The sequence below is a fragment of the Limulus polyphemus genome, unplaced genomic scaffold, assembly GCF_000517525.1.
Source record: "Limulus polyphemus unplaced genomic scaffold, Limulus_polyphemus-2.1.2 Scaffold1514, whole genome shotgun sequence".
Taxonomy (NCBI): domain Eukaryota; kingdom Metazoa; phylum Arthropoda; class Merostomata; order Xiphosura; family Limulidae; genus Limulus; species Limulus polyphemus.
In genome coordinates this window covers 26,434-47,471 of record NW_013667124.1, presented here as the reverse complement: position 1 = coordinate 47,471, position 21,038 = coordinate 26,434, and the positions used below count along the sequence as shown (strand labels likewise).

The following is a 21,038-nucleotide window of genomic DNA, read 5'->3' as shown; positions in this document are numbered from 1 at the left end:
TCTCCAGTAACAAGGAAGAGAGTGAGCACGAAAAGTAGAAGGGGAATGGCCACAGTGGAGAAAAGAAGGGAACAAGAATCACCCCCAAAATGCACTTCCTCCTTGTTTTCTACAGTTCATAAAATGTTTCAGAGCCAGCTGAAGTAAACTTCCTTTTCCATCTTACTTTTTACAGTTGTTACATATACAGATAAAATCCCTGAACAAAGTAAGCTCAGATCACTAGGGGTGTTATTAAGCTATGTAGCTTCTACTTTATTTCTATAGCAGAAGAAACATTTCTTACTGGAGACATTAAGGTTAGTTATAAATGCAGTGTGTTTAAGAAGAAAAGGGAGTAACTTTCTAATTTCCATAGTCACCTACAGAGGTATTTTAACCTTACCAAGACATAACGAGGTGCTATCTAACTCCAAGTTAACAGAGAATTACTGTTTGTTATACAGGATTTTAATGATATTCTGCACAGTATATCAATATTTTATCAAAGTAGATACTACAAAATTCAAGAAGGATCAAAGAGCAAGAAAAGAAAAATAGAATATCTACAAAAAACATTAATTTCATACATACAATAATATTAATAACATTAAATAAAAAATACAATACTGCATACACATACTTGTATCACTGGACAGTTACCAAAATACTCAGTATAAAGTTGGATGTTGATTGTTGCTGACATCAGTATAACCTTTAGGTTGGGACGTTGGATCATCAGGCACTTCACTACTCCTAGAAGGAAGTCACAAGATAGATGGCGCTCATGTACTTCATCTAAAATAATAATATCATAGGATGACAACAAAGGATCTGAGGCAACTTGTCGGAGGAGTAATCCTTCAGTTAAAAACAGAATTCTAGTGTGTTGTGTCTTGCTTTTTTCAAAGCGAATTTGATAAGCAACTTCAGAGCCATATTCATTAAGTGTTTCATAAGCTACTCGTTTGCAGAGAGAGATACAGGCAATTCTTCGTGGTTGTGTGCAAGCTATCTTTTGGAAACCAGCAGCTAACAGGTACTGGGGAACTTGAGTGGACTTCCCACAACCGGTATCTCCTGCCACAACTATAACCTGATGAGATTTTACAGCATGAACAATATCTTGAGCATATTTGGAAATTGGTAGGTTGGCTTGTGCTTCTCTGAGTTTTCGCAGTTTTGAAAATTTCTGTTTTTGCAGAAAATTAACATAAAGAAGAAGGATTTGTTTGAATTCAATTACATCAGCTTCTGTTAACTGGTCTGTTTCATCCTCATCCTTAAAAATATGTCCTCGACACATCAGCTCTCTTACGTCATCTGTTTTCAAATTAAAATTTATCTTGTGGTGCTTACTGTACAATTTTGGAACCCCCATCGAACTCTCACCTGATTGCGTAGATCCTAAATATTGAAAAAGTCACAAATGTTCAAAGCCAGATTTTTAATGAAAAATTAGAAAACTTAATTATTATACCACAATTTAGCATTTTTCTACAAATGATAAAAGAAATCCTTAACCTATTAAAAAGTTTTAGAAAATGCTAAGAACATTTATGAACAATTTGTTCATGCTTCTGAGCAATATGTTCAAATTCTTGAATGTAAAACTAGAAACTATCACATCAAATTAATGCTAATATCAAAATTCCATCAAACAAATTAAAGATAATTCTGAATATTTAAATTATGCTATTAAAGTAAAACATAAAAGTTTTCATCACTATAAATACATTTTCGTACAGTAATAGTAAACTAAGAAAAAGCAGTTGTTTTTCTATTTCAAACTCTTCAAAATACAAAAAAGATTTCTAATGAGTATATCAATTCAGTTAGCTTTTTTCTGAAACAAAAAAATGCTGATAAAAAAGTTTCAAGATTCTAATATTTATCAATAGAAAGAAATATCAAAAACTACATCACATCAGTTTCTCCTTCCTTGGATGTTGCTGAATTTATCTATTCGTACAGAATAATTTAATCTGAAAATTCTGTCAGCTTATGACCAGTCCCTCCAGAAAATATACACAGGTTTCTCTTTAATGATTATTAAGCTGCTTTTGGTTGAGATAATAACACTTTTTTTTTAATGATTCACCTGGTGAACTGCTTAAGTGACAGCACTCATTTTTAATGCATCTTTATGGTATGCAAACTGAGTATCTGCATATGAATATTACCTTTAAACACTATCTTTCCAAAATTCAGATAAAAAATGAATATGCTTAGATATAACTGATTTAGATACATGCACAAAGATACATATAATCAGAGCTTTCTTATATCTTATAAATTACACACAATCAATGCTTTTAAAATACTGGAAAATCCGTAAGTCTTCAAATTCTTCCACTCAAATTTTCAAACATTCTACGAAACTTTAATTCTAACATCTTAGATTCTTTTATGAAATATTTTTATCAATAGCATTTATAGATATTTTCAAAACTTAAGGTTTTTTAGGCGTACAGCTGATAAACTTCATGTATAAATGGGTCACATGCATTAGTGAAATGAGTTTTAGATCAAAACAAGAATTTGAGATTGTTCATTATTCTACTGGAAAGACAAAGTGAAACAACTGTCTTATTGTTTTCAACTAGATTTTTCTCAAATACAGAAGATACCAACACAAGATAAACATGCCAAAAAAGGAATAACAATAAAACAGAGATGATAAGAATTTTCATGACAATAAATATCCTGAAATGAAGTTGAATGATATGCGATAGATAAATTGTCAGGTAACACCTAACAAACTGACCAGAAAAAAATACAAGAAAAATATGCTGTTAATCACTAAAGCACTTTTCCTACCTAGTAAGTACTGTCAATCAAAACTCATTCACTACTGACACATGCAGAAGTTTTTAATTTACCTTAACTACGTATAAAGGTAAGACTTAACTTTGATATCACTATTTTACAGTTCATAGACAACACAAATATAGATTAAACTGCTTAAAACATTAATATATCACATCTAGATGTATATTTTTAAGTTTTAGTTCAAACTTAATACTAGCAATACAAAAAACAATAACAACACAAACTTGGCTAGCTAGTTATCCCAGGATTACCTTTTGTACCAAATTTTTTGCATCAAACCCAAATAATGGAGTCTAGGATTGCCTATTTTAAGTCAAACTCACCCATTAAAACTGAATGACTTTTCAAAGTTCCAGCATTCATTTGCATAGCTTGATATTTTTGAAGAAAAATCCAAAAATCATCATACGTTGTTGAACCTCTAGTAACAAAATAATAGAAATACGCATATTATACACTTTAATCATTTAAAATCAAAAGTTAAAATTAAAATATAAAACAAGGCTTCAAAATAACACTGATATTCTAACAACCGCAGTAGAATAGGTTGAGTTCTCAGTGAAACATTAAGATATATAGTTACATTTCTTTTTCCATCCTATTAATAAATCATATTGTGTATCTGTAATAAATGAAGATGTTAAAACAGCCTAAACTGAAACTTAAACCCAGGACCCTCTGATTATATTAATGATTTGTGACTAACATTATATACCAACTGAAAACGCAAGCATTGTTTAATTTGGAGGGGGGGGGGGTCCCCTGAGCAAAATATCCTTCTTGAAGTACAGTATTTTCCATTTTGTCGAAATTTAATCTTAATTCATTCCTAACCCTTAATGCCTTAACCCTGGCATTATCTCTCTCACTATGGGCTTGGTCCCAGGGACCGACCTCATAACCATTTTGTGCTTGTTATAGTTTTCAAACTATAACTTTTAATACAGGAAGCGTATCTTCACAAAATTTTGAAGATTATCAGTAAACATTATAAGGCTTTAGTACACAAAGTATCAGCTTTTTTATTAAGTTTTAAGATTTTTAAACATTTTTTAAAAATACTTTAATGCACCAGAAAATTGCAAAATTTCACATGCAAAATCTTTATAACCTTGTAATAATCTCCAGTTAATCATCAAACATTTTTTTTTAAAACATTTTATATTTTATCTGTTATTGTACCTCTGTTTGGGTTTGGTCAATTTGACTGACCTCATAACCAACATAAAAAATTAGGAAATAGATATAAATTACTCTTTTTTCATTCTAGAATGACTACAAATTATAACAAGAAACCACAAATGTTTAGTCTAAATAGCTTAAATCTCATAGCATTATACATCTCTCTCTATATATATATATATATATTTATTTTACTTCATTGGTCTTTTAGTCATGTCTAACTAACATTAAAGAAGTTGTAATGACACGACACATGTGCAGTCATGCTACTGTATCCACTAGTAAAAAACTAGATTTTACAAAGTGACTTGCCTTTGGTTTGTTCTAGAGAGCCAGTATTTTGTAAAATACAGTTACATTTCGATTACAATACATTACATATATATTATTATTTACAAATAAGTTCTTAAATTTCAGCTATTTTTCTTAAAACATAGAACAATACATAAAGAAATATACAAAAAAATGATTTTTTTCTACTTGAAAACTTTGTACTTGTTTGCCCGCGTACCATAATTTGCTAAGCCTCATCAAATTTCACCAGTGAAGGATGTAAAATAAAATAACTTTTTTGGGTTTTATATATGCATTTGAAATAACCAAATATTATAAATTACTCTATCAACATTGTATAATTCCACTGTAATCTATCAGGCTTGTTTGCTTGAAGTTAAGCACAAAGCTACACAATGGGCTAATTGTACTCTGCCCACCATGGGTATCGAACCCCGGATTCTAGTGCTGTAAGTCCACTGGGGGCCTATCAGGCGTAATAACTAAACTGTATTTGACTAAAAAGATATATTTTCAGACAGCATTTTCACTTGCCACTTCCTTTGGCGATTCAAAACAAAAAGAAATAATCTTGGAAACGTCCCACCTTCTATAAGCTGAGAAAACCACTAGGGGGACATTCTGAGCTTTTGATTGGTTTTTCACACATCATAGGCAGAAGTGGATGTATGTAAGCATTTCCAAAAATGGAAAGAGGTGGGCAAGGCCTCTGTGTTTGATTCACTAAATGTAGCAATATCTCAACAAATAGAAAAGATAGGAGGTTCTTATTTTATATTCTAGCTTGTCAGTATTGGTAATTTGAGTTTCTAATTTGTATGAAACTAAAGACTTTGTAGTTAGACATCACAAACATATAATTTGAATCAATGCTGTATTCAACATACCATGTGACACACAAAAATGTATATTTAGGAATTTTGTTTTAAATTAAGAAATTAACTAATGTATAATACTAAAATCTGAATTATAATCTATAATGTGATACCAAACTTATTGGCACACAATTCATAAAACAGTAGATTAATAAAATTTTGAAATAAGTCTACAAACATGATTACACGCCCTTTGACATGTAGCAATATCTCAACAAATAGAAAAGATAGGAGGTTCTTATTTTATATTCTAGTTTGTCAGTATTGGTAATTTGAGTTTCTAATTTGTATGAAACTACAGACTCTGTAGTTGGACATCACAAACATATAATTTGAATCAATGATGTATTCAACACTATAGCAAGAGAGTTAAAAGACAAGAAACTTTGAAGGCTAGTCATATGGTCTAAACATCTCTTTGATTTAATCTAAAAAAATATCAACTAGCTTTTTAACACAATCTAAAATTAATATCAAGAATATGTAGTACCAAATTTTTTGAGTCATTAATAAACAAGATAATATTATAAATATGAAACATCAATCTGGTTTTGAGAAAAACAAATTACTTTTATTTACCTTTTGATGATGTCTTTATCACCAAAAAACATTTTATTTAATACAGCACGATGATTCTCAAAATCTACTGGCTCATTCTGATCTAAATATTTACTGGTGTGACCATCTCTATGAATATTCTTTTTTCTCATCTCCAAACCTTCACTGTGATTTTCTGAACTTCTTTTCCTATATCCACCAGCCTCCGTATTACTAGTTATTGAAGAAGTAGCCTCTTCCTTGGCCTCAAGTTTGTTTTTATCTTGAATACATCTTTCAGAACCTTCCATATCCCATGCTTTTGTCTTACAAAGACTTGAGCCATGTTTTGATTTACTTGACACTTTTTTTCCCTCATCACTGTCACTTAAAATGTCTTTATGACTAGAGTGTTTCTTTCTCTTTTTGTGTTTTGATTTGCCCATTTTATGATCTAAAAAACAAAAATACAATATGTTAATTCTGTGTCACATATTTTTCAATACATTCTTAGATGTGAGAGTCTTAAAAGGATATACAAAAGCTGAAATACATGTTTACATTTTATAATCATTTACACTATTAAGGCATTTTAATACAAGAGACTATACAATTAAAGCAATTAACTGGTTTAAAGTATTATGAATACTGCCACCACTAACAGAGATCCCATAAACTATTGGTAAATTCATAGCAGTTTAGTATTTTTTTTTAGTATAAAATTGATTACCCGAGAAGTATCAGAGAGGTAATCCTGCAATAACAGCAGATTCAATCACTAAGTAATGGAAATATTCTGTTGTTACTAACTTAAATAATCATATACATAAAAAAAAAATGTTATGACTAAAGAAGGCAGAAAATATGATAGGTCTGCATATCACAACAGTGTTGAAAGAAGGGTTGATACTACCACACTTCACACAATAAATTGTTTTTATTGTTAAATCTAATATTGGCACTAAAAGATCATACAAGAAATCATTTGGTTTAAGTTATTAAGTATATTGTTGACATTACCAGAGATCATATGATCTTTTCACTGATTTAGGTTATTAAGGATAATGTTGATGCTAAAAAAAACTTAAAATCTATTGACTGGTTTATAATTTATGCCTAGTAATTATCACTGACTGGCTTATATTTTTCAGAAACTGTTAAATCTAGCAAGAATATTAAAATATTCTGATTGGTAATTGTTAGGAAGCACTTACAAAACCAGCAGATTATAGAATCTATTGATTGGTTAATACTAAAACGGGTATATCTAAACTACTCTCCATTTCACAAACTTTAATATTCATTTTAAGAAAATTAGAGAGCTTAATTTATTTTACACAAGGCTCATTTCACTTTATTTTTAAATATGCAAGATTTATATACCAAATATATTAACTGAACTTCTGTATAAAAATGTTAAATATTCAACCTAAATTTTAATTTTTACTGAATATTTTTAACCCTTAAATTATAATAGCTTTCATCATTAAACAAACTTTAATGGCTTTTCTATTTTAAACCCTACAAGTTTAATTCTTGTACTTTATGAATAAACTAATTTCTCAATCTTTATTGAAACCGCCATCTACACTTAATAGTGTGAACTGTGGCATAAATTCATTACAAAAACACATGTTATCCTAGGTAACTGTATTTCCATCATATACTTCTTGTACTTCCAGCATACACTGCAGTAGCACATGAAGAGGAACTTGATAAACAAATCAGTGTGTATTAAATATTAGTCTTCCATTAGATCCTCCACTGGTACATGGCAGTTATGTTTAAAAAGACTTGTTCCACTTTAAGCAAAAATATCTTTGAAACAAAAAAATTGGCAAAGTTTACCTTCATTGATTTATTTAACACCATAAAAACCTAAAATACATGTCCAGTATGATAATCAATAGTTAGCAGTTAGGGCCCTGCGAAACTTTGAGATTCAGTATTGAGGATTTGATTCATTAGTTGTGGCTCTGATTCGATATTTTTGAATCTACATCACTTCCGGTAAACTTTAGCTTTTAATTCAGTCTATACTGGAACCTATTTTCTTGTAAAAATACTTTTGACTTTTCTACCATTCTTATTCCAGATGTTTAACTACATTATATGTTTTGTTCTCAGAAAGATTTACTTTTATACTCATTACTAACTGTGTGTAGAAGAACTTTGCATAAATAAAGAAACCATTTTCACCTTGATTTAAAATTTAATTCAGCCTATATACCCTATAATCTATATATGCAGAGCCGATTTGATTTGATTCAAATATTTCCGGATGACTTGCTTTGTGATTTGATTCAAAAAACAAATTTGTGATTCTCAGGGCCCTATTAGCAGTAGAATGTCAACATTAGCCTGGATTAGCTCAACAGGATAAAGAAACTTGTAGATTCCTGAAAATTGTTAACATAAACATCACAGGAAGACACAATTCATGTAGACTAAAAAAATGGCATTTCTGTGCTGAATGGTGAATGCTATAATTTACAATATTACATTATTTTATACATTATTATAGCAAACCTATTATTGCATTAGTAAGAACATGCACCTGAGATTTACACACTATAGTCTACTAGTACTGTGGATAGCTGCATAACTCTCATTAGTCCTTTGTTGGGTTAGTTCACAATTTATGTTACATATCAGCATATGTAATGTCACGTGTTTACAATAATTTACATCAGTCTCTTAGAAAAGAACAAAACAATAATAAACATTTTGTACATTGTACAAGTTTAAACAATGTACTACTGGTTTAGGCCTTTAAAGAGACCTAAGTTAGTAAGCTATTCCATAATATGCACTGTATTATGTAACTAATGTACTGTATGAAAAAAATTATGACATATGATATGCTGTGTAAATATTTGATTACTTTCCAACAGGCACTTGCATCTGAAAGAAACAAATAATACAAGATTGGTTTCTCACACCAGCCAAGATCAACATCTGAAATCTGCTTCATTTGATGTTTAAGCTGTAAATATGAATTATGATTAACTTTAATATGTTCTCTTTTGTTTTTACAAGAGGATAAAAGCAATATTTCCAGACCTAAGCACTCTATGGAAAATCTTGGAAAGGATCGAATCATGTAAACATTAATCCCTTGGTGGTAAAAACAAAGACTGACAGATTAAAAATAGATAAGGTATCAAAAACAGATGAGATTTATTCCTAGTGTTTTAAGACTTTAGTGTTTAAGAGTAAGGAAGGATAGTGACTTACTCAAAAAGATTCAGAGAAGAACTACTTGGATGATTCTGGTGACATGATGATAAACTTACAGGAGAGGTATAAATCTTATGAGAAAGAGGCGAATTTATTGAAGTTTAAGAGATTATATAGGGGATTAATAAGAAAAAAAACCTCTGGTTTCTATATGTTATATTCCGAAAACAACAGAATGAGAAACCACGTTTAATACTTGGAAAAAGTTGAGCTCCGGTTAAAATAATTTCATTTTTCTAACTGGATGATTGCCTTATAGAATTAGTCGTTTACAATGCAATTTAGAACAGTAATGGTCACCAGCACCAAGTTTGGTGGAGTAGAACTCTAAAGGGGGAATCTACAATTTTCCTGAACACTAAAATATGGTTTTAAATATTTATGTTTGTAAAGTATGAGTGCGCTAGAAAATTCTTGGACTGTTCAAGGATCAAATGGTCTTTTGTTGTTCGTATAACATATTCAGTATTGCTGCGTCTTCGAGATCACGTGACTATTCTCACGCCCTCTACTTTCTAGAACTATCCTGTACTTTGGCGAATGCTCTAGCATTTACTAGATATAGGGTAGTCTGGTATATAAAAGAGGGTGACAACGTGACGGTAATGTAGTGTGTGTGTAGATAGTGAGTAATTGAACTGCAGTCAGAGGTATTGTTGACGTTCGTTGATATAGCGTTTGTTATAGAGCGATTGTTGAAAATAAGTGTATCGTAAAGTTCTATTCGGAAAGAATAAACCAATTTTATTAAGTAAGGACTTGTGTCGCTAAAGTTTCGTCGGAACGAAGTTACGGAAAATTAATTAATAAACGGAGACGTAACAGTATTTTTTAGTTAAATGAGATACTGATCTTGTATTTAATTATTGAAAGTTGTAACTCAGTGGTATCAAGCTTACGGCGGTTAGTTACGCAAACGTACTATCACTGTATCAGTATCAACTTCTAATTTGTCATTTAATATAAGTATATCCACCACATACACGTTTTACAAATAAATATTTATAGGATCTTCTAACTGCATTTCTAACTGCATATACCGTTCACTTTTACATATACAAAAAGTCAAAATATTCTTCACATACAACACATATAAACATAAACGACCTACACTGTTCTCGAGTTAAGTGTCCTCTAGTAGGGAAATAAGTTTGTTTGTTTGTTTGTTTTAATTAAGCACAAAGCTACACAATGGGCTATCTGTGCTCTGCCCACCACGGGTATCGAAACCCGGATTCTAGCGTTGTAAGTTCGCAGACATACCGCTGTGCCACTGGGGGGGCAGGGAAATAAGAATAAACCAGATTTTTCTCTTTTTTTCATATTTCTGTGATTTTAGCGTTATATTCAACTTCTTGGTACTTTCACGCCATGAAACAATAGTCCATCACATAACTCTGAAAAGATGAAAACATCTAAAGATTAAAAAAGTGAAGAATATGCACAGGGAAAGTCAAAAGAAGTTCTAAAGCTTTCCCCAAATGTTATGGAACAAACATCAAAACTGTAAATAAGACTGGAAATCATAAGGGTTGAGGTCCTGAAGTGAAATTATTAGAAATACATTATCATTGTGTGACTTACCGTATTGCCCCAAATTAACGCCCCCAGGACTGTTGCAAACTGCAAAGGGGGCGCTAATTATAGTCTTTGTGCAGTTCCGGATTCTATTTTTCACATGTGATTTGTTGAATTCTATGCTAATAAGTGTGAGTGTTTGATTTTCTTCTATTTTACAAATCAGAATTGCGGTAATATAAGTGGATTATATGTTGGATTACTATTGATGTCGCCCCCAATGGCACAGCGATATGTCTGCGGACTTACAGCGGTAGAAACCGGGTTTCGATACTCGTGGTGGGCAGAGCACAGATAACCCATTGTGTAGCTTTGTTCTTCATTACAAACAAACAAACTATTGCTGTCACACAAGGTAAGCTTTATAGAAATACCCAGAGGGTGATAATTAGAGAGGAGGTGTTAATTAGGGGCAATACGATAATAAAAATATAAGAAGAGTTGTTTGCTTTGTTTTAAGCGCGAAGCTAAACAATGGGTATCGAACTCCGATTTTTCGCGTTATGAGCCCTCAAGCATACCACTGAGAAGAAGTATGATAGCGTATGTAATATTGTTAATAACGCATTTTTTTACCATATAGAGAAATGTAGAGATTGAATATGTGGAAAATTTAGCACACAGACGCATGATCTTTGTAAAAACTAAAGGTTCGAGGATATAATACGTGTTAGGACTAGTGTAGTGACTTGTCACAGATGAATGGAAAGAAGCAAGGACACGATGTTGAAGCCTAAGTAAAATAAAATAGTTTATTTATACAAGATTAACTGATGATGAAAAGCTGACGTTCTATAGCGGTATAACTATTTCTTTGTAAAATAATATCGAGTAAAATAGACGGATAAATGTAGTCAACTGTAATTGCCTAATGCATCAAAGAGTGTTCAAATAAAACTGGTAAATAAAAGAAATACCAATAATCTGTAGACTGGAGGACCTTAAAATTGTGGACAAAACTTTCACAACAGGCTTTGGCTTCTTCAAAACAAAAGCAAAGGTTCTCTTTTCGGAGCTCGGAAAGAATCTGCTTGAAAACGGCAATATTACTACACAAAGCATCTTCTCGTTGTAACTGACTGGTCAGAAACTTGCATTGGGATGCGGAGGTATTTCTGATCCATGTGACAACCGCAAGGTAGTCCTCAGTAGAAAAAGAAAAGTAGGATACGATTCCAGTATCTCATGAAACAGCAGATACATTTCTTGACTAGACAGACACAGAAATAACACATCGGTCTGAATTTAGCACATGATCTTAACAAGATTTCGGGTTATCTAGATTAGAGCTCAGGATAATTCAAAATGTTTGTGGCTGTTAAATATGCATATTGTTACGACATCGGGGTCACGTGACGCTTGTAACGTCATTGACTCTAGAAATATCCTGTTCCTTCATGAATGCTCTAGCGTTTACTAGATATGTGTTAGTCTTGTATATATAAGACGGTCACAACGTGACGGAACAGTGTGTGTAATTGAACTGACTTTGTTGAGTCGAACACGTGAGACGTTCGTTGAGAATTATAGCGTTTGTTATAGAGCGACTGATGAAATTAAGTGTATCGTAAAGTTGTATTCGGAAAGAATAAACCAGTTTTATTTAAGAACGGACTTGTGTCGCTAAAGTTTCGTCGGAACGAATTTACGGAAAATTAACTAACGAACGGAGACGTAACAATATTATGGGAGAGTGAAATGCGTAGTACTTACATGTTACATAAGCAATTAATATAGTGTTTAGCTGCAGAGTTAAACATTACCATGTACAAAGGGTTTATATGTGCGTTATTTTGCATGCATTATTGTCTGTAGTTCACGTTGTTCGGAGGTCAAGCCAGAGATGGATGCAAGTCATCTATGTCAGAGATCAAGTTTGAGTCTGTTCAGGATATTCATGCAAAGCTACACAAGGGGTGTGCTACCCATCTCTAACTTGGAATTACAGATCAAAGAGAATGCAGCAAGTCAACTGCACCAGTTGCCACTCTTATAACTTATAATGTACTCACTTTTGAATAATGAGACTTGACTATCATTCGTAAAATACACCCACCACCAACTCTTGGGCTATTCAAATCAAATAATAGGATTTGACTGTTGCATTTGAACTGCACCCACATTTCCAAATTGTGAATTGCAATTTTGTGTCAATGAGATGTGAACCATAGTTCTTCAGATTCACAGGCTGGTATGCTAATAAATGTGTGAGCAAATGCCTAGTATTTTAGATATTTAATTCACTGTAAGAAGTCACGAGAACAATACATCAGATGATGAGTGGAACGTGAAACAAGAAAGAAGCAAAGAATACGTTAGTGGACTTGGTTCCCACATTATGTGCTGTAGCAAAACATACCTCACAAAAATGGATTTTGTCCAGTAACAGGAAAGTTACATCAAAGCTGTCAAAGTTACCATTCCAAATCTCAGTATAGGACAGCCGCACTTCAAAGAAGAAGCAGAAATTGGTTAAAGTATTATTAATTGTTTCATCATGAAAGGAGACATTCATAAACTAGACAATTTATGCACCCTTCATCATCAAACGATGATAGTTATGTTCTCTGTGAGCCACTACGGAAAACAACAACCCAAATTGCATTTTCTTCCTGTTATAGTGTAAGCCTTGCCATTTCTCTTATAATTTAGTTTTAATCCATTATCATCAAATTTACCAATATCAAATCTGAAACACTCTCATACAGGCATTAATGAAAACATCAGACACACTTCATCTTTAAATAAGGCTTTACAGACCAGTAATCAGAACCTTAACATCCGGATCAAATCCTGTATTTTCATTCATATGTTATATGATAGTTGTGTTCTAATGTAATTTATTCCTTTATGTTATATAACACTCATTAGTGGCTTTGAGTAACATGCATACATGCATGTAATATCACACACATAAACTTTTTATGCTCGCAAAGAGCCTTATACTTATATCTCAAAATTACACATCACCACATACACTAGTAGCAGTTGAAAGACTGCTTCCGGCTCGTTCATCAAACCATGATAACCTGCACGGGTAATTTCAACCAACTATTTTTTAATAGATACGGTGCCATAACGTGCTGTTACCTATAAGCTGTTAAACTCAGCTTGTTCCCTCACTCTCACGAAATAAATATCATTGGCGGAATTCGACCAAGCTAAAACTGTTCAGCTAAGATACTCTCAGCCATGATTAATATACATCACTAAACACTTATACAGCCTAGGCTAAACACAATACTCTGTGCTAAAAATAGCTACCAACACCAGTAGCCAAAATACCAATACAATTGTACCACCATTCAAGAGTTAACCCACCCGCTTTAGTTAGAAACAGAGAAAAATATATAAATAAATCCAATGGATTATTTAAAGAATTGAGCGAATAAGTGGCAGATTAATATAAGTTGGATGGGAATAACTTTAACAGTGTTATGGAAGAAAATGATCATGGTGTTCCAGTGGGTTAATCTCTTGAACCATTCAAGCTATTGCTAGTGGCAGGGCTTAGAGGATTTTTGCTTGTATCTACAGAAATATTGAATACAAGTCTAAAGACATTATAATTACATTGTATAGGTCATTTATTAGACCACATTCAGAGTATTGTGAACAGTCTTGGGCTACTTACCTTAGGTAGAACATTGAATCGCTGGAAATGGTTCAGAAGATGGCTTCTAGGATGATACCTGGGATGGAAAGGTTGTCTTACAAAGAAAGGTTAAATTCTTTGAAATTGTTTTCTCTTGAAAAAAGAAGAGTTAGAGGGGGATCTAATTAAGATGTTTAACATTGTTAAGTGATTTGATAGTGTTGATGCATTATCTTTTTTCATATTTAATAGTGAGACTGGTAAGACTAGGGGATACAAATGTAACTTTTAGCATGGTAGGAGTCATCTTCAGCTAAGACAGATTTAACAAGGTTGTTGATCTTTGGAATAAATTGCCTTCATATATGGTAGATGCAGTTAATTTAAATACGTTTCAGGGAAAGCTTGTTAATTATTTCAATGATAAGTGTTGGTTTTGAGGTTTTTTTAGTGTTTAGTTTAATTTATGGATAGGACAGTCTATATACACCAAAATGTCCCCTACAAAAAATAACCTGATTTGCATTCGGTGCTGAAAAAGAGCATAACTCTCTCACTGCACATGGAGGAGTTATGTACACGTCAAAAGTTCTTTAGATGAATCTGGAGAATACTGTATGGCCCATTCTGCAGCACTGCTGTTACTACTTGGTTAAACAGGGTAAGTGTTTTTGCAGAGTATTAAATGACATTTTGCTTAAAAACACTTTTTAGCTCATAAAGTCTGGGTCATAACATCATTTCACCTGCATTTTCAAACTCCTAGTGATTATCCTCAGTCACACAAAATGGTAATATGCTAGGCACGGTATCTACTGACACAACCATTTTTGATTGCGTAATAATCAATCAGCTATCACCATGTATCCCAAGGATATATTTCCAGGAAACTGTGCTCTGTAGCTCAGAGAGTAATGGTTGCAGTGCCCTTTCAGTCATATTCTAACTTTGTTTACTATTGAGCAGTATCACCAAATATCCTTTGGATATCTCTCAATAAAACGGCTGTTTGATAGCTCAAAAGTAAGGTTTGTAACGATATTTTAAATCCATTAATCTTGTGATCAATAAATCATCTTAACTTTGGTGATAATCGAGTGGAAATCACAAAATATAGTGCATAAATTCCATCATAAAATACTACTCAGTAGCTCGAAAAGCAAGGAATGCTACTTCCTTTCATTCCTTGATCTCACAACAGTTGTCCCAGGCATAGCTATTAAAAGGTTATCGGCAGTGTCTTGGCTGAAGATGATAGTTGTCTGGCATATCTTCTGCATGCACCTTCTCATGTGGCTCCTCTTCCACAGCCAAACAAGTATTTTCAACAACTTCCTCCTCAACATCTGAGTAGAGATGATACAATACAGTGCTCTCATCACCCTCTGACTCATCAGTCTCAACCATTGATTCCTGGTCAAGCCAGTGCATGAAAGAATTGTCGGTAACATAAGTTCTAGGCTTGTCAACATTCTCCATTTATTTATACATACCACGATCACTATACCTCATATTTCGATAAACCAATCTATCTGAATATAAAATAAGCACTTTCTAAGCCAGAAACGAGCTGCTTTCATGCCACTGGCACACATTAAAGCCACACCCAGTCTCCACGCTGGAACTTTCATCACTTAACTGGTTTATCGTATCATTTCTTCAGCTGTATTGTGGCCTATCCTAGTTGTTAACATGCAAACTCTTGTGCATCAGCTAATGCAGACATTAGACACTCCACATATTCTTGTGAGCATTGTAACACAACTGCTCTAGGGTAAGAACTATTCTGTTGCATAATACACTATTATGACATTTAGAAAATGTTCATCCCAGTTAGTTCAACTAGGATTAACAAACTTTGGAAGCATCACATTGTGGATTATAAGGCAAAGTTCATGTGCTTATCACATCCAACAGCACATGTAATTAGAAAATAGTTGTGCATTGAAATTTGCTTTCTGATCTATGTGATTTTTCAAGTTTGCAAAATTGGGCGATCCAATGTTCTGCTAACCCATCAGTTATTAACTGTACTGAAGTGTTGATAAATGATAAACCTTGGTCCAATTAGCGAAGCAATTAGTAATGACCAACATTATCCAGGGCTATTCTGTGTAAAGGAAAACCAACAATTTTCTGCTGAGGTTAACCCTGTTTAAATAGGATTTTTCTCTAGGCAGCACATACCATACAGTGTTGACGTCATCACTTAATGTCTCGACCTGAAAACAGCCAGCAAACCCTCTGTTACACATTATCATAATTGCATGTAGCACTTTGGTGACCTCCAGCCCTTGCATTTTGCAAAGTTGGAAGCAGCTCATGCTACATCTTGATGGTGGATACAATGTTACAACATGCCTTCCTGTACTCATAACTGTTCATACAAGTTCATACTGAGTACATGCATCTGTGCTATTTTCCCCAGTCTGTGCTGACCAGGCTTCACCTTGCTGCACAGCAAAAAGTGTCCACACTAGTTTTGAGTACTTCAGTTGCTCTTTCTGGAGCACGCTCCTGAAGGTTTAATTGTGACACCCAGTCACTAGTATAATCTACTATCATATGGCTTAATGTTGCTATGACAGAAATGGCTTACCTACTTAGTGTTCAGGGTTAGGATATTCAACAATGAGACAGGGTTTCACCTTATGGTGAAACAGTCTGTCAGTTTTCCTTTTTACAGGATTGGATGATTCATGACAATAAAGTAATACTCTTGCAACATTGCTATATGATATGCAATAATCCCTTTCGGATTTTTAAAGTATATAAACCACTTCAGTGATTCGTGGCTCACCCAAACGGTAATCTTTCTTCCATACCGATAGTGTCAGTAGTGTTTAATGAATACCATAACTGCAAGCAGTTGTCTCTTCATAATGCAGTATTAGCATTCATAAGCCATTGGTGTGTGACTAGAGTACACTATCACATTTCATTTCATCATGGAATTGCAATAACAATGCCCCTATTATATTATCACTGCCATCAGTATCTGATGAGAGCTCACAGTCCTATCATGAATATATTAACATGAAAGCTTTCACTAAAGAAAAGAAATACTTGGTCACACTCCTTTGTCCATTTAAAAATGTGCACCAGCTTGGGGAGAGCAGAAAATGATGTAGCAATCTTGCAGAAGTTGACCACAAAATATTAATATGATTCAAAACAAAAAACAAACTGCAGATTCCTAATTTTATCAGAGGTTGACACCAGTTCTATACCACTGTTATCTTCAGAGAGCTAGTAGAGAAATTAACTCTTCCTTCAGTACGTTTAAGAAATTCCACTCGTATGTGGTTGAGCACACACTTCCTTGGTTTCAACCTTAAGCCTGCCATTCTTATCCACTGATGTACCATTCCCAGTAGCAGTTTCAAGTTGGCAGCCAAATAGAATATTGTCGACATAAACTAGGCAGCTTTCCCATTGCATAAAATCATTTAACCTATCAAAACGAGCGGGAATATTCCACAGGCAGAATGAAATACTACGAAACTTGTATGGGCTACCTTGAGTGTTGAATGCAGTCTTAACTCTTCTCCTGTCATTCAGCTTGACTTGCCATTTTTGCTGACCATATACGTCAACCTCCTGATCAGTTTGTATGGAAATGATCAATTGTCACTGTCAGGGCAGCTGTTTGGTCCAGAATCGATGGCTGAAAGGACTTTGTAACTTTTATTTTCTGTGTTATAGGGTGATATTGTAAGATACGATATATGAATTAAACTGTAGGGTTACCATTCAATCAACATAGTTAGGATGGTTTTTTAATCGTAAGTTTAATGGGATCAAAAGGGTTTAATCATCTCTTCTTTCTGAGCTATCAAGCAGTTTCATTAAATAAAATATCCACTGGATATCAGATGATACCTACTTGATGTACTTCAGAAGTTAAGATGGTCATGTGATTGAAAAATCTGTGACTGAAAGGGTGTTGCCAACCTTGTTTTCTGAGCCACTGAAATAAATTTCTGATTCAAAATGTCATCTGCTATTTGACGAAAACCACTTCCGTGATCTAGCCGAGTGATAAGAGTTTTTGTGAGCATACTGCTTGTACTTACTAGATTCTCACCTATAGACCTGAGAAGTATGCCAAATATACATACAGCAAGAGAGTTGTGTTTCCTCTCAGTGTAGAGTGAAATACAGTACTGGCAGCATGAATGTTAATTTTGGATGATTAGACTTTTAGTAAAAAAGTTTTAGTTTAGTTGAATTTTGCCAGTGCTTATTTATTTCATGAAACTGGAAGTGAAGAATAAGTTGTGTTTGATGGGTCCTCGATGCCAAAATCATTGCTAATAAGATGTAGGTTTGGAAGGTAACCTGAGAAGATTACTGAAGTGATTCACGCAGGAGCCAGAGGTATTCTGTTGACAATTTGTTATATGCATATGGTCTTACGTACGTATATGAACATTACATAAAGTCATTCACGAGTGTTATATAAAACGAGTGAATACATTACACAAATAACATAACTGTAGGCAACATGCGCATGGAGACAAAAGGTTTGATCTGGATGAAGAATTCGTAGTATGATGTTAACTGTGATAAATGGCATGGAAGCTAGTATTTGAAAATACTATTCACCTGTTATTTTCATCAGTCATAGAAAGGAAATGTTTCAATTTTGGAGATGAAGTATTTAGCAGTTAATGAATATACATGGGAGAGATAAAGTAAGAACGAGACTCACACTGCACCTGAGAAAAAACATAGTTTTAAGAGTTGTAAATGGTGTTTCTTATAACCCAATTTTACCTGATGTTTCTCATAAAGAGTAATGCAAAAGATATTTCAATTGGATCAAACTGAAATATTCATAAGTGGTTGAAATTATCAGTAGTAAATGAAATTCACAGGCAGTAGCTCAGATATGATACAAAAATATAAAATTTGTGCACCCAGTGTATCATTTATTGTGATAGAATATTTCCAGTCATTCAGATTGAGTTATTTTTGATAAGCACACAGTTTTATTGAAGATTTTCTTAACATTGTTTCAATTCAAGGTGCAGTGGTATAGGAAGTTCATCCCAAACTATGCTGAAGTTGCTGCACCATTGATTGACCAGACCAAGAAAGGCCAGCCCTACAAAATGAAGTAGGAACAACTACATCAGATCATGATGGCATTCCAGAAGTTGAAGAACATCAATACTTAGACTGCCAGACTTTAACAAACTGTTCATTGTTCAGGTCGATGCATCAGACATTGGAATTGGAGCAGTAATTCTGCAAGATCGTGAAGACGGGCTAATTCCCGTAATGTACGTCAGTAAAAAGCTGTTGAAGAGTGATAAGAACTACTCTGTGATTGAAAGAGAGTGTCTGGCCATCATATTTGTCATCCGGAAATTTCAGAACTACCTCTACGGAAATAAGTTCATCAGCCCCTTGCATACATCCAGAGGTGCAAAATTGACAGTGCAAGGATCACGAGGTGGGTGTTGTACCTACAGAACTACCGGTTCCACATTCAAGCCATAAAGGGGACTGCAAACGATAATGCAAACTGTATGAGTAGACTTTGTATATGAACTGAAAACAGCCTTTGTATATAGTATAAAAAATATTGTATATATATTTCTTGAAGATGTGCTTATTATTAGATATACACGACTGTTTAAGTTTAATGCGAGTATTATGATATTGATGGTTTAAGTATAGTGCAAGTGTTAAATCTAGTTATTTTTAGAAGCGATAGCTTTTCACAGGTTAGTTTGTGAAATTAGTTTGGAATCATATGTTGTATAGTTCAATTGTTGTGAATTGACTATTGTCGTATTATTGCATAATGTTACTAGAAGCTTCTAAGTTTTTCTCGTTGTTTTAATAATTGAATATTATTTCATCATAATATATAGTAGTGCATGGAATGATCTTGGCCTCAGTGGGGATATAAATACACGTCCAAAATGTAGTTCGAGTTAATTAGATAGCTCTAGACTGCATGATTGTGAGATTAGCCATAAAGAGCATATAGTGGCGATTTCTAAAGTGAAAGTATCACAGATTGTATTGTAATAACAGAGTATAGAAGAATAATTTGTCATATAAATTGTGTTTTAAAGTAATTGAACCAGCCTGTGTGGACTTTGATTAAAAAAAAAGGGATACAATTATTTAAAAGTTCTGTATACAACTTTGGTAACCAGCATTTATAGTGGCGATTTTAAAGTGAAATAATCACAGATTGTATTGTAACAACCGAGCAAGATCAATAATTCGTCTTGTCAAATTGTGATTTAAAGTAACTGAACCAACCTGTGTGTATATAGATGAAAACGAGACAATTATTTAAAGCTCTCGATACAAATGTGATATCCAACAGTGTAATGAACATTTGTATATACGTTTGACTTGTTTTAATATATTATTTTCAAACAAGTGAATTATGTGTGTTCGTTTATTGTTGAAATTTATCACCGACAAGTCACAGACATCTACTGTAAAGAATCTGGCCCATACATACATAAAAACTTGAAAAATAGTAATGCATGAAAATGGAGGGTGTAAGTGTACTAGAAGAAGACGGAAAGTAACCCCTATGTCGTGAAAACATTGTAGATTGTGCCCAAAACTAGTACTAAACTTGTAACTGAAAAAAAGTCCCTAAAAATGCAATGGCAACTTAGGTGAAGGATTAACCATGAAAAGTAATAGTTGGCATCCTAGTGTCAGATTATGTGTGTAAGAACCAGTTGCAGTATCATTTCTTCCTACTGGAACTGAGTGCTGTCTACATTACAAACAGATGGTAGGAATGATGATGGGTTAGAGAGTAAGACATGTTTACTACTTGTCCTATAGGGGTAACAGATGGCAGCATAACAACAGATATTGGTCAGTCATAGATCTGATGAAGCCTGATGTTCGAAGTATGCATGTTTTACAGTGATATAGAG

General features: G+C 33.4%; 1 protein-coding gene across 1 annotated transcript in view; it reads right to left on the bottom strand.

Annotated features, from left to right (window-relative positions):
• Nucleotides 1-9,385, bottom strand: part of LOC106463907 (probable ATP-dependent RNA helicase DHX34) — a 60,597-nt gene extending 51,212 nt beyond the window's left edge. Inside the window, exons 1-4 of the mRNA XM_013923987.2 lie at nt 8,937-9,385; nt 5,742-6,153; nt 3,135-3,232; nt 623-1,386 (exon numbers count right to left, since the gene is read on the bottom strand). Coding sequence (XP_013779441.2) covers nt 623-1,386; nt 3,135-3,232; nt 5,742-6,145 — 1,266 coding nt within the window. The 5' untranslated portion in view covers nt 6,146-6,153; nt 8,937-9,385. The remainder of the gene's footprint in view (nt 1-622; nt 1,387-3,134; nt 3,233-5,741; nt 6,154-8,936) is intronic.
• Between the last annotated feature and the right edge of the window lie 11,653 nt (nt 9,386-21,038).